The 15557-nt window shown below is 39.7% G+C and overlaps 1 protein-coding gene across 1 annotated transcript in view; it reads left to right on the plus strand.

Moving 5' to 3' along the window:
• Positions 1-15557, plus strand: part of tln2b (talin 2b) — a 239193-nt gene that overhangs the window by 94686 nt on the left and 128950 nt on the right. The window contains 7 exon segments of the mRNA XM_034176485.1: positions 1894-2188; positions 3747-3913; positions 8827-8955; positions 13487-13600; positions 13752-13865; positions 14100-14234; positions 14438-14566. Coding sequence (XP_034032376.1) covers positions 1894-2188; positions 3747-3913; positions 8827-8955; positions 13487-13600; positions 13752-13865; positions 14100-14234; positions 14438-14566 — 1083 coding nt within the window.

Genomic DNA, 15557 nt, shown 5'->3' on the forward strand with positions numbered 1-15557 from the left:
ACAGAATTCCTCATCAAATAGTCACATGGCATCACAAACCCTTGCGAATGTAGTCTCCACGACTTGCTTTATTCTATTGTCCTTTGCAATTTTATAGACTGTATTGTCGAGATGCAGCAGGCTGTCTCTGCTGGACAGTGTGTCTACTATTTTATCTTTTATCCACTCTAAACATTCACTCTTTTCTTCAATTTTAATCCCCAGATATAGCAATCAGCAGGTCCATCCGTCCATCTGTCCGTCTGTCTGTTTTTGTTTGTTAGCACAATATCTCAAGAACCAGTTGACCAATTTCATTCATATTTAGCGTAAGGGTGTACTTGGGTGATCCCCTGACACCAGTCGATTACGGTGACCTTGGGGTGAATTTCAAGGTCACAGCGAGATATTCCAGATATTGTCATTGCCACCCTTGTTAGAGTGATATCTCAAGAACCTGTTGACCAATTTCATTCATATTTAGCATAAGGGTGTTCTTGGGTGACCCCACAACACTTTGTATTGCTGATTTGTCGGGACTGGGGGTATATATAATCTCCAGATCGGTTGTTTTCTTCTCTGTGGAGCCAGGCAAGGCTTTTTTGTTATTATGTTTATTATGTATTGTTATTATTTCATTATTTATTTTTATTGTTTACAGTGGTTTTTCTTACATACCTCCAGTTGGGGGAATTTCCATAGCGTCTTCTCACATAATAACACCATCATAACAGTGGGCCATAGCCATCTTGAACATTTTGTGCACAAGCGTGTCATAATTTTAGTTGTACGAGTGGCGCTCGACATCCATGACAGTGCTGTGTAGCATTCACAAGCAAATCCTTGGACCTGTACAGGACGCGCTGGTGGAGCTCGACATTCGCGAGAGTGCCACACAGCATTTGAGCGCCACTCGCACTCTGTATGTGGATTACTCTCAATTTTTGGCCCTATTTTCTGTGCCAGTTCATGCAACATTTTCCCCCCATTTAGGCAACATGTGCTTATGTGTCATAAATATCAATTTAGTGAGATTCCAACTGAACAACCGTCATTAATTCGCCTGTTTTGTTGCAATTTGTGTCTCCAACTACTTCCCATGCAGTCACAGCCCAATGAGATACTGGCCAAATAAAGTCATACATAGTGAAAAACACCATTACAGACAGATGAATATTTGTTTGTGTATTCATATTGTGGTGAGTAGAGTGTGCAGGGTGTGCATCAGCCCTTTTGTGCCTTTCATTTATTTATTTTATTTGCTTAAAAATGTGGTGACAAAGTTTTTCCATAAATGGAAAATCATCTTATAATGACAACACGCGATTGATACTGAAAACTTGGGCTGCTCCAATAATCTTCTGTAAACTCAATTTTATATTCCTCGCCGCATCAGTGGTGAAACTGTTAATGCAAAAATTGAGTTAGTGTGATCATTAATGCATTCATTTTTTTAATGAGATGTAAAAGTCTCACCTGATTCCTGAAATGTTGCCTACAAATCCTGCATTGATCAGATGTGTTGTTCTTCTTTGCACCTGAATTCCACTGTTTTCTCCTCTCATAATTCTATGGAAGGGGATAAAAGGAAACTCTCTTCCTGTTTGGGCAATTTGAATACCAGTCTGCCTTGTTTTGTCTCAGAATGCTTACTCGCCAGTGTGTTTGATGCCAAACCACTCTCCTTGACCTATGACATCAGTACAAATCATCTATGCACATTGTATAAGCAGTTAAAATCTTGGTTTACCAATGAAGAGAGAAATCTGTAAAACTAAAAGGCTTTATGAAATATATATCCTTCATGAAATGTACTTTTTCCTTTAATTTCATGTAACCAGTTACATTTGTTGTGGCTGTTTTCTATCCAGCAAGCCGTCGCAATCTCACTTTATTTTTACGACTGTGGTGCAGGTGGTGAGCCCAACCATCAGCTCCCCGGTGTGTCAGGAGCAGCTTGTCGAGGCAGGGAAGTTGGTGGACCGTTCTGTGGAAATTTGCGTCAAAGCCTGTCGCTCTGCCAGTGACGACAGTGAGCTGTTAAAGCAAGTCGGAGCAGCAGCTGGTGTGGTGAGCCAGGCCCTCAGTGACCTGCTGCAGCACGTCCGCCACTACGCCAGCTGCGGAGAGCCCATCGGGCGATACGACCAGGCCACAGACACGATCATGAATGTCACAGAAAACATCTTTACTTCCATGGGTGATGCTGGTGAGTTCAAACACAAAGGTTTTATATATGAAAAATTTTTTGGGCGGAACTCGTATGAAGCTTTGCGTCTCTCACTTTTTCACAAATCCATTGGTCCACTGTTCAATCAGAACAAAGATTTTAACTGCATTAACAATCTTTAGAATATTCTCCATGCTCTTTGTGTCCATGTTGTGTGAGCTTATAGAATCATTTGCAACATGAAGGCTATTTGTTATGGTTTGAGCCGTAAGGCTGAAGAATTTGTAAACTCAGCTAGTTGTCATGGGGTTGTAGAAAACATGTCATCCAAAACCACTACAGAGCTTTCAGTCTGGTCCCAATCAGCATGATTGATGCTTTGATACTTAAAAGGAAACACATGACCTGGGCAGTTTTGGAAGGGCAAACCTTATTCTACCATATATCATCAAGAAAAAAATCTAACTATCTTCTTTTTTAAATCTGTGTATATGCTTCCAGTGATCATTCAGAAATTGATTTCAAAAGCCACAGGATATCGACAGTAAAGCACCGAGATGTCTTGTACTTCATAGATTTCTCTGTGTGAGTTATTTCCAGCTGGAAGTGGGTGTTTGGGAAGTGTGGCTTTTTATAGCAGGTGTGTGGGGATATGCTACATATTTTTCAAAGACTTTCATTTCTGTGGAAGAGGATGACTCACAAGAAAACTTCAGCAAGGGAAGCGCACGAGAAGGTTAAGACACTGAAGTGACTTGCCGGGACACAGACAGTTGAATAAATCTCTTGTTGAAATATACATTAGAAGGGAAACTGATATGAATATAGCTGAAGCTGGCTTAAAGAATTTGTTCTTTGTGTAGATTTGCTTTGGACCTGCTTTGTTCCAAGAAACATTTCTTTGAATTGGACATCAGAATAGATTAAAATGCACTGAAATATGAACCATAAGAAGATTAAAAATGTGTATTCTTTCTAAACTCCTGAAAATTTAATAGACCCAAATCTCCAGCCAGCTCCACAGATTTGGCTTACAATACAAACCTCTTGCAATATTTCCAACAATGTTGTTCATACTGCAAAGCTGTGTATTTTTCAGTATCAGCTTGTCATTTCATGTATTGTCTGGTTCATAAGTATTTGGATGTGATTATTAATTTATTTATTTAGCATCTCTTCACCACCACAATGGGAGTTGAAATGAAACAATCAAAATGTGCTACTAGTTAGTTCAAAGGGTTTAAAAAAAAAAAAAAAAAAAAAATTTCAGAATGACAGCCATTTTTTTATATATAAATTTAATAGAATTGAATTGAATACAAATGTCTGTAATTACTACATTGTGATTGCAATTTTTTGTGTTTGTGCATAGGCAAAATTGGTTATGGACCTGATTACACAGGAAATAACTCATTGAAATTCTGAAAACTATAACCTAAAATGGACAGAAGCAGTGAACAGCTTTGCATTAGGAACACATTTTTTGGTCGTATTATGTGTTGCAAGCCTAGATAAGATTAATATTTAAGGTTGTACATTAACGTGCACATTTGTCTTTGACATACATTTGCACATGTATGTCTGCATGTGTTAAAAGGGGAAATGGTTCGTCAGGCCAGAGTGTTGGCACAAGCCACTTCAGACTTAGTCAATGCCATGAGATCGGACGCTGAGGCAGAAGTGGATGTTGACAATTCAAAGAAACTGCTGGCTGCAGCCAAACTCCTCGCTGATGCCACAGCTCGAATGGTGGAAGCTGCTAAGGTAAGACTACAACAGGCTCACTATAAAGATCATTCATTATGTGCTTAAGCATGCAACTTGGTAATCTACTGAAAAACCTTATTTTCAATCATTACTTTGAGGCAAATTGGTAGCTGTTTGTAGCAATTTTTTTCTATCTGATTATATATAATCAAACTGCTGAGAGTTGAATGTTGAGTACTGTGAGTGCAATATAAGTAATCATTATTACCTCTGCTGACCAGTGGAGCAAGGCAGAGATTTTTCAGTTGGTTTTATTTGAATACTAGCAAAGTACCCATCCTTCGGACGGTGAAGAAAGAGTGTACCAGTTGTCAGTCAGTGACCTGGGAAAGTGTGCAATAGTATACTGAGACAATGTATTAGCTTCCAAAAGAACGCTTTCAAAGCATTTTGAAGTAGCAGCTATAACAGACACTGAGCCCTTATTTAAGAAGGTTAAAGTTTAAGAAGGTTAAGGTTTATGAAGGTTCAACTTCATCTTTTTATAAATCCTAATAATTATGAAATGACTAACTCTGCAGTGTAATGAAAATAGATGTAACTTTAAATGTTTTTCTGGTTGTTATGAAGTTGTTAATAAAATTTATCTATCACCCCAGTTGGCAGTAAAAGACATTTGCAGCAGTAACAGTGCCACCTAGTGTATACTAAAGTATGATGGAAATGACATTATAGTAAATTATGAGAATGCACGAAATTCAAGACAAGACTGGAAAGAAAGTGTAATAAAAATGGTAAATGGACTGCATTTATACAGCGCTTTTCCATCTGCATCAGACGCTCAAAGCGCTTTACAATTATGCCTCACATTCACCCCGATGTCAGGGTGCTGCCATACAAGGCGCTCACTACACACTGGGAGCAATAGGGGATTAAAGGCCCTGAGTGATTTTCCAGTCAGGCGGAACATGTTGACATTTGTTTGCAATAATTAAGAAGCAATGCGTTGACGAAACTATACTGTTTTTATGCATTTTTCTGTTTGGGGCCCTGCCCGAGCGCTATTTTCGGTGTCAAAACGGGGCCCGTAGCGCCCAAACCATAATAGCTGGCACAAATGTGATGGCAGATTTAGAATCTGTGGATGTTTTTGCACTAGAAAACATCTTCAGATAATTTTCAATGACCTACCTTGATGAAACAAGGACAAAAAGCAGTGCTCATTGACAATGCATTAAATGTCATATAAGGAAGCTGGACGGATTCACAGTGTTGCCAACTCCTCAGTAAGAAAAGTAGCTATTGGCTGTCTTAAAAGTCGCCAGAAGTCGGTAAATGATGTTATTGGCTAATTTGCATATTGTTTGCATATTATGATGTCATAACAGATGTAGAGAGAAAAAAAAACATTGTGCGAGAGACCATTGAATAGATTATCAACCTTTTAATATTGTCTGGTAAATTCCATATTCATATATGCAGAGTACTGAGGAATTTACACAGACTTCTGGCTGAATTTGAACAATATATAAGCAGTATTAAGCTATAGACGGTCCCAAATGTCATAAAACTGTAACGCTCTATAAGAATTTTTTAAGAGAATTAATGTTAAAGAAACCCTTATGTTATTGTACATTTTTTTTCTATCTCTTTCTATTGTGGCCTTGTTTTTTACTGTTAATGTATTTGTTGAAATACAGTTTTGAAAAGAAAACGTGAGAGAGACAAAAAGTGATTCTTGGCTTGTTTATTTATTTTGCCATTAAAATTGACTATCACTCCTCTGATAGGAGGTTTTGTTAGGACACAAATGTGAGGCTCACACAAGCAGCTCTGGTTGCAAAATGGCTTTAGTGGTGAGGAAAGCAGTGGTCAGTACATGGGAAGGCACTCCAAAAAACACAGCAACAGTACAACAAGGCAAGGTCAGAACAAACGGGCAGGAGGTTGAGAACACAATGAGGCAGGCAGGACTATAGAACATGAAACTGAGAGCTGGAGAGAAGGCACAAGGTGCATCAATCTGGCGAGGAACAAATACAACCAGTGAGCTTAAATAACCCCAGGTGACAATCAGCAAATCAAGACCAGGTGTGCATGGAAAGCACCAGAAAACAGGGCGTGGCCAGAGAAAGAGAGAGAGAACGAGAGAGACAGCCAGCACCAAGAACCAAGAGACATACTGTACAAGAAAGAAAGCTACAGACAGACCCAAGCAGAAAAACCCCAACAAGAAAATTGACACACAGAAAGGCAGTACATGAACAAACAGGCAAAGAACAAAACAGAAGGATTGCAAGGATTATTCTTAATAGGATTCAGTTCCAGCTACTTGCTGCTCAGGGACCAGAACACTCTGGAGGTGTTTAGTGATGGCGATATCTTGGAAGGACAACAAAGGCCCAAGTATTTTGGGTCCAGGTGCTACCTGTCTTGCTGTATGATTACAAGACTTGAGTGCAAACCAGTGACCTAAGACTGGATGTCTTTGGTACTAGATCTCTTTGGAGGATCCTTTGGAACAGTTGGAATGAGGTTGTATCAAATGAGTGGTTACTGAGGGATACTAAGATGAGGAGTATCACATGCATCATCAGGTTCGACATGTTGGTGGCGTCGTTGATGTGGTGAAGCACATCCTCCCAGACTCGGTTTGACTTGAGAGAGGAATGTTGTGAAATCATATCTACTTCATTTTCTGCACATGAGCTAGCTCCCACCCCTCATATTTGAGTTTTATATAGCACAGCAAATGAAAGCAAAAATTGATCACATCGGATCATATAAATGGAAACATAAAATAAGGAAACATACCTGGTGCACAGTAAGTAGACCCAAATCCAAGCAATTAGAAGAAAACTGAGGAGGAGGTCTGGAAAATAGCTTTCACTGACTCTGAAGGCGAGCAGGGCAAAGGTTATGTGGTCACCCCTGTTTCACTGCCTGTCTGCTTTCAACATACCTCAAAGTAATAGAGTTTGACAGCATATTGTGGAGAGAAGATCATTGTCTTGCAGAAGAAGTTGTTAAATTTTCTTGGTGATCTGGATCAGTTCTTCACTGATTATCTCCCCTCAGAGTTTCATTATGGTCTTACCTGCCACTTTCTAATCAATCTTGGTAGTAGTCAGACTAGTCACATAACCTCCACCAATCAGCAGAGGAGATGCGCAGGTTTTGTGATAATGAACAAATGCTCGTAATACAGTACCCTTCCTGCAGAAGCTGCAAGACCACCAGAGGGGAGCATAACACATAATAGCTGATTAGATAATGTTTCCAGAGAATTTCCTGCTTTTATCCCACGCTGGCCAAAGGCCCAAACAGGGATTACATTGTGGAGATTATGTCTGTCTGTCTGTCTTTCCGTCTGTCCGTCCGTACATTCCAAAAAGTGTATAAGCATTCTGAAATCAACTCCTCCCACACTTTTAGGAGGAATTTCATGAAACTTGGTATTAGTTGGTGATATGCATATTATCATATCATTCTAGTTGGGTCCATTTTACCAGAGTTATGGCCCTTGATTAACAAAGTGAAACTCCATCAGTTTCATAAGTGGGTGTCTACATTCTGAAATCAACTCCTCTCACATTTGTAGGAGGAATTTTGTGAAACTTTATACAAGTCCTTATAGGTTGGTCATACGCATATTATCATATCATTTGAGTTGGGTCAATTTTACCAGATTTATGGCGCTTGATTAACAAATCTCGATTCTGTAAGTTTCATGAGTATGTGCTTGCATTCTGAAATCAACTATCACATACCTTGAAATGTTATCAGAATTTATATACCGGCTGAGTGGATCCTTGTCATTTGATTGATGGGTTGTATGTCATGTGACATAGATCATTCATACCATTTGCCATTATGTTTCATTTACCACGCAGTAGGTCTTTTATAGCATGCAATGTTGTTGCTATATGAAATGTGCTATTGCACGCCCTGACCATCCCGGCCGCTCACACTATCAGGGGCAGCGTTTAGCTAAATATGGCAGTTTGTTTTCATGGCAGATGACGATTTGAAGGAGCTAATTGACACTGCTAATTCTTTGAACACAAAAAACAAATCCACTACCCTGTAAGCCATCTGGAGGCATGAAATTTCTGATGTGATTTTTCGCTGGAATGAGGAACTGCACAAAGTCTTTTTTTTTTTTTTTTTTGGAAGTACACAAAGTCAGTGCACGGCATCACAGACTACATCGTCGCAATTTGGACTTCAATTTAAAGTTCATGTTGCACTGTTAAGCACCAGTGGAACACCAAAAAAGTAAGTCCCCTTTCTGTTGTTTAAAAATTAATAAAATATCAAATGAGAAGGATCTATTTTAGCTGTTAAAACAAATAATGAATGTTTTTTTCATTCTTTCAATGGAATGAATATTTAATATTTTCAGTGAAAGCTAGAATGTTCCATTCAATGAGGCGAAGCCAGGGCAGCTGTGGCTACACTAGTAGCTTACCAACACCAATATGTGAATGTGCGAGTGAATGAATAATAATGCAACTTGTAAGTGCTTTGGGTATCTAAGCAATAATAAAGTGCTCTATAAATCCAAGTCATTATTATTATTACTGCATGCAGCAGTATTTCACACCCAACATTAAATGGTGCAGCATCGGTTGCTCTTAATAAGCCCCTGGCACTGTCGAGCAGGATATAATCAGTGAGAAATACCCAGGCAAGTGAAATACTTCTCATGGCTTCTTAGATGTTTTTTGATGTGTGACACATTAATCACCACATCACTGCCATTATTTAAGGGAAATGGGAATCAGGCTGCAAAGGTTTCCTTGGAAACTGTCAGAAGAGAGACAGCACAAAATACCTCTTTGTAACAGTATAGTGTGTATCACCAGAGTTATTAATCATTAATTACTAACGTCTGACTGCTGATCTGACAGTATGCTTGGATTCACCGTGGTTTAGATGTGCATGTTTGTGTGTGCACATGCCTTCAGGGGGCAGCTGCCTATCCAGAGAACGAGGACCAGCAGCAGAGGCTTAGAGAGGCAGCCGAGGGGCTTCGTGTGGCTACAAATGCTGCAGCTCAAAACGCTATCAAGAAAAAACTGGTCAACAGACTGGAGGTGAGTCACACTTGTTGTTGATAGGTTGTTTGATGTTAAAGCACACCTCTTATTCTGAATTTTTGAACACAAAGGCATCATAAAAATATGCTCTCATGTCTTCAGCATTGTGTCACAATACATGTCACAATGTGAATAATGAAATGCTGTCATTTGCAAATATGGCTCACGTGGTGTGCTATATTTGTCTGTATTTCATCGGTTTCCTGTAGCAGTCAGCCATAAATCTCATTAGTGCCATGAATGAACTATCTGCAATCTGTGTTTAGCCCTTGGTATCGGTTTACCCCTAATGACCAGCCTTTCTTTGCTCCAGAGCTGCCAGTGTTCAATTTCCCGGACACATAAATTGTGCATTACCGAGGTCTGCGATCAGCTTGTTATCAGACATATATCTCAGTTTACTCCATGCATCAGATGGTAGCACTAATGGTGCTAATGGTCACCCCATCAAGAACGTGTATGTGTGAGCCAGGAAAAAGAAGAAGAATATCTTGAATCTACACGTACCACAGTGCACATGCAACAATAGAACATGCATTTAGGCCAAAAGAAAATAAAAATTGGTCACCAGAGTTGTGCCTTAGGTACAAATGCTTAGTTCAGTGTAGTTTCACAGGCTACATTTTATATATATATATATATATATATATATATATATATAATATATTCTGTTTCTTTGTTCATCTTCAACTCCTTGTTCAGTCAACAGACAATGTCTTTTTCGGTATTTTCAGTCTTGTCGTACCTTCAAAGCTTGTCTTCAGCCTGTGAAATAATATGAACGAAGTGTATTTTTAAGAGACATAGAAAGGTGAAAGAAGTTATGCTTATCTCAAGAAATAAAGACTGAGTAGCACCGCTGGACTGATAGTATTGCACACCGGGCATTTGCCCGGTGGCCTGATGGCCTACTGGCCTGCGGATTTTTTTTACGAAGTAAAGCGAGCTGTGAGCTTTTCATCCGCGTTTTTTTTTTTTTTTGTAACAGCTACGACTCGTCCTCACCTCTTAAAGCGCGGTGATAACAGCACACCTGTACTGAGCTTTACAAAGACATTTTTATGCTTTTTTTTCCTCCTTTATTTAGAGCTGAGCCGCTCCGTATCTGCACATTAAAACAGCTGATCCTCTGCGATGCGTCAACAACTAACACTATTTTCCACTCAAATGCACCTAAACTGTCTTTCTGGGGAGCGCATGATGTGAAAACGCAATAAAACTTTCTGACCTGTAAATCTGGTCATGTTTTCTGCATAAATAAATGTTATCCATTCTTTGTGCTCAAACGCCAAAGCAGGGGCGAATCCAGATGGAATGGGGGCATGGGGCTGTCCCCCCCTCACAACACCGCTAGATTAAAGGTCCAGTTTTGAAGCCTTTTTTACTACAACTACTAATACTACTTAAAATAATAATAATTTCGACAAGTAAAATGTTTAGAGAAAATTTAAATGTTAGAAAAATGTTAGAAAGAATTTAATAGTTAAATTTATTAACAATGTAGGTTAGAAATTACAAGTTTTACTGTTACAGTGCTGTCAACAGTTAAATAGGAGGTCAAGAAAGAGGTCTTTATTTTACTTTTTATAAAACAAGTATATATTTTCATTGAAGTCAAGAAAGGGTGACTATAAAGTGAGGCGGGGACCACTACGGCCATGACGGTAAGTGAATGTTAACTTCAGCTATTAATTGATGAACAGCAACCTAACTTGTTCATAAATCAGACATCTGTGTGTGAGAGAGACATTCTGATCTTCTGGTCCGAAGTAAAGTGCTGTCTAACTGGGTCACTCAGATATGAATTAAGGTTGGACATTATTTTTGTTCGTGCTAACTCTGTCAGTCACGTAACCTAGCCTAGCAATGTAACCTGTGCAAATGGTGTGCATGGCTAGCTACCATGCTGTTGCCGCCAGGTTGTTTCTTTATTCTTTATTCTATTTGTGTGACAGTCGTGCGTCAGTCATACGAAGTATGCTGTTTTGCACAGTCTGCGGTGCGGTGGCGTGGTATAACGGTGTCCCTGTCTAAAATGTATTTTCCCAAGTCCTGGCATAATTTCACATACCTAACATTTTACTTTAAATTGAGAGTCATTCTCTCAAGTTGATTAGCAACACAAACTGGTAATAAAAGAAATCCTTGATGTTACTTGTAGCTTGTAGTGAGATAGACAGCTGTCTCCATCTTGTGGCCTTTTTGTGTATTGCAGTTTCAAAAGTTCCCACCTTTGTATCCAGTCATTGGTCCAGTCATCCAGTCATGTCTTGCTTTATATGATGAATTGTATCACACAAGTAATGATATATTATTTATAGTATAGCCTACAGTATTTCTGTAACAAATGTTTTTATATAATTTCTATTTCTAAATTTAAGTAACAAGGCTGAATGAAATGACGGCTTATTATGTCTAAAAAGTAATGTGACCTACTGTCAATAGATCGTACTTTTGATAAGCCTATGATAACTGTATTTCGGGAGAACTTTTCATAATGCTTCTTATAGTGTTAAAATGTGTGTGTCTCCTGGTGCACATTGATCGGTTAAGGGACCAAAAAATTAAAACCACACTGTCACAGCAGGCTTAATTTTTTTCCCCTTCGATACCTGGTGGTGGCCTGGTCTTGGTTAAAAATGTCCGGCCTGAAAAATTTCCCCAGTCCAGCCCTGCTGAGTAGTGTACTGCCAATGTTTTTGGTTGTGACCCTTCTTCCTTTGAGGTAGTCTGAATGAAATAAAATATTAGGGGTTGCACAGCTTCAGAATTTTTAAAGTCGAGGCTGACTAATTAAATTAAATTAGTCATGAAACCACAGCAGAGGAGGATGGTTTATATTTTGTATCTGAAAAACAATTAATGCATGTCTCTGACAAAAACAAGTAGAAACAGCAGCAAGTCCAGAGTAAGCAGCAAGAACAACACTTGTATATTACAAGTTCCATTGAAGTGCTAAAGAAGAAGAAAGATTTAAATGTCAAGAAGAGAAAATTAAACTCATGTAAAACCCAGTTTGTTGTGTGTAAGACTCACCTTTTTTGCCCAAGGAAAGACCAGATGTCCGGGTCCAATTTATTAGGTTTGTAGCTTAGAATATCATCCTTTTCCATCATTCCTTCACAGTGTCCATGGTCCCTTTGTTGTCTACATTGCTGTAGCATTGTAATCACACAGTGAATGACAAAAGCTAATATCTGTGTTTGCCATTTCCCGCTCTTAAAATGTCATATGTTAGCACATGCGCTAAAGCATAGATTGTGTATATATACTGGACAAAGCCTGCATGGCATCATCCATAGGTTTTCTATAAAGACCAAGAAGCACCAACATGAACTCCATATCTGGGATCGACTACAGCCTTTCCCTTCATGTTGGGAAAAGTGCAACAACTCTTTTTGGTTCAAAGCATAATTTATAGAAACAAAATACCATACAGGTGCAATGTGCAGGTGATACTTTGAAATGCCAACCAAAGGTTAAATACCTAGGTTGACCAGTCTTTGTCTGGCATGACTACAGAAGGTAAATGCCGAGTTAAAATTCCTCTACAGGAAAGCATGGAATGCAGATAATAGAACCAAGAAGATGCTTGTATCTGCCTTGATTCAATGTCACTTTGACTATGCTAACACTTCATGACATACTAGTTTAACCAAGAAATACAAGAGTAGGTTACAGTGGACTCAAAATAAGGTCATTAGGTTTCTTGCACCAACAGAAACTCATATTGGTGCTCAAGAATTTGAACTCATCAGGATGTTACCCATGGAACTGTGCGTTAACCAACTTAAATAAAACCTTATTCTTAATTTTGTAAATAATAAAGCTCAAAATTATTTTTCGTCACTGTTCAGACTTGCACTAAGTGTTTCGCTTTTTCTGGGCAACACACAATGCTTCACAAACACGGTAACTTAAAAAAACTAACTGTGAGGCTTAAAAAAACCCAACTCAAAATAATTACATTTTACAAGTTGGGTTAAAAACAGAACAGAAAGCCACATCCCATCGCCATTTCAGCAAAATGTTAAGACTTTGGCACAGGGACATTGTGCCATTGCTTAGGGAGAGCCCTGCCTATTGATGTTGTTTAAAAACGCAAAAGTACTTTTTATCCGATTACTCGATTAATCGCCAGAATAATCGATAGAATACGCTATTACAAAAATAATTGATAGCTGCAGCCCTAGAATCTACTCACTTTTGGAGCCACCCTCAAGCGGCCAGTCAAGGAACTGCAATTTTTTCTTCTTCCAGGTGGGCTTCATTCGAGACCATCAAAAATAACTGCTTGGTTAAAAGCACAGGACACTCAAACAAACATCCTGTTATTGGCGACATGTTGCATTCTGTCTGTCGTCCTGTGTGCAGATGGTTTAGTTATATCCATATTAACTGCTAACTGTTACCATGTCTGCCACACTGAATCTTGCAGTATATAAGTGCATATAGCTCGTCAGTGCAAAAGCAAAATTTACCTGTTGTTGTCCTCCTTTAATTGAAATGATTTCCATCTTCTGAACAGTTAGCTGCAAAGCAGGCAGCAGCTGCTGCTACGCAGACCATTGCTGCTGCACAAAACGCAGCTGCTTCCAACAAAAATACAGCCTCACACCAACAGCTAGTGCACAGCTGCAAGGTACGAACCTGCACCTCAGAGCAAATGTATGCAAAGCAAAAAAATATTACTGCTTTATTTAAAGGAATCATGTGGTGAACCATGCAGTAGTTACATACTATCACAGGATTTCTCATTCAGTCACGATGCTGTGTGTACAAAACAAATGCAGGCAGTAGCAGATAGTATTCCCCAGCTGGTCCAGGGCATGAGGAGCAGTCAGTCCCAGCCTGAGGAACTGGGCGTTCAGCTTACCCTAATCATGGCCAGCCAGAGCTTTCTACAGGTCAGCTACTTCACCTGTACACCATCAGTAACCGCAGATTTTCAATCTCACACACACACACACACACACACACACACACACACACACACACACACACACACACACACACACACACACACACACACACACACACACACACACACACACACACACACACAGTTTTTGCATGCTTGTCAATAAACTGGTATATATCATCTATGATGGTGTACCCCCTCCCCTCCACCCCAAACACAGCCTGGAAGCAAGATGGTGACTTCTGCAAAGTCAGCAGTTCCAACAGTGGCTGACCAGGCTGCTGCAATGCAATTGGGCCAGTGTGCCAAGAACTTGGCTACCTGCCTGGCAGAACTCAGGACTGCCACCCAGAAGGTACCATATCTATAAACATCATTATGAGTAGAGATGGTAGGATTTATCCTCTGTCTTATAAAATGTGGTTTGTTGGAGGATTGACCAAACACTTTTATCTTATATAGCGATACCTACTGCAGCATTTAAAATAACATCCTTCATATTTTGCACAATAAGTGGGACACATTTAAATGCTAATATTGTCTGTGTGATGGTTGAAGGCACACGAAGCCTGTGGTCCTCTGGAGATTGACTCGGCCCTCAAAACAGTACAGACACTGAAGAGTGAGCTCCAAGATGCCAAGATGTCTGTCATTGATGGACAGCTCAAGCCTCTTCCCGGCGAAACGGTCAGTGTGTTACAGTGTGCACAGTGAAATGTCTGTGGATGATTCTCATTCATCCAGGTCATAGTATTCAAGTTAGATGAGTCAGGTCAGGATATTGAGGTCTCCAGGAAGCCTATACACACCAACCAATAGCTTCTTTCTGATTCCCACCACCTACTGGAACATGAGCTGGGAGTTATCAGAACCCTGCAACACATGACTGGACACATCCCAACAAGTGCCCAGGCCCAAGAAAAGGAACACCAGCCTGTGAAGGAGGCTCTTCAAGTTGGTGGATATCCACTGTGGATGAAGAAGAAAAAAGAACAAAATGAATAACATTGTAATTCCATATGTGGCTGGAATTTCTAAGGAACGAAGGAGGATTTTCAACAAGCACAACATTCCTGTGTTTGCTCAAACCCAGGAACACCATCAGACAAATATACTGGTTCAACCCAAAGACCGCACACCACGCACCCACAAAAGCAATCTGGTGTATGTGGTTCAGTGCAGTGTGGGGTGCAATGAGCTCTACATCAGATAACCCAAACAGCCAGTCAACAAATGAATGGTTCAGCACAGGAGAGCCACTTCCTCTGGTCAGGACTCAGACATCTACCAGCATCTGAAAGAAGAAGGACACACATTTGTAGATAGCAATGTTCATATTTTTAGACAGGGAAGATTGCTGGATTGAAAGAGGTGTCAAGGAAGCCAACTTTGTTAAACTGATGTAACCTCTGCTTAATAGAAGTGGGAGGCTGAATTCCACCTCTCTCCCACCTGTAATTCTGTCCTATAATATATACCACATTGATTCAAAGATCGTTCTCTCCAGAAATAAAATGAACTGCTTCAGAAGAATGCTGAAGGTAGCCAGAAGAGATAGAATTAGAAATGAAGTTGTGAGACGGAGTCGGCTCAACCGAAACAGTGGTTGATGTTATACGTAAGAAGATGCAAACGTGGTTTGCTCCTGTTAAATGAATGAAGCAGGAAAGTCTACTGA

The sequence above is a fragment of the Thalassophryne amazonica genome, chromosome 8 (genome assembly GCF_902500255.1).
Source record: "Thalassophryne amazonica chromosome 8, fThaAma1.1, whole genome shotgun sequence".
Classification (NCBI taxonomy): domain Eukaryota; kingdom Metazoa; phylum Chordata; class Actinopteri; order Batrachoidiformes; family Batrachoididae; genus Thalassophryne; species Thalassophryne amazonica.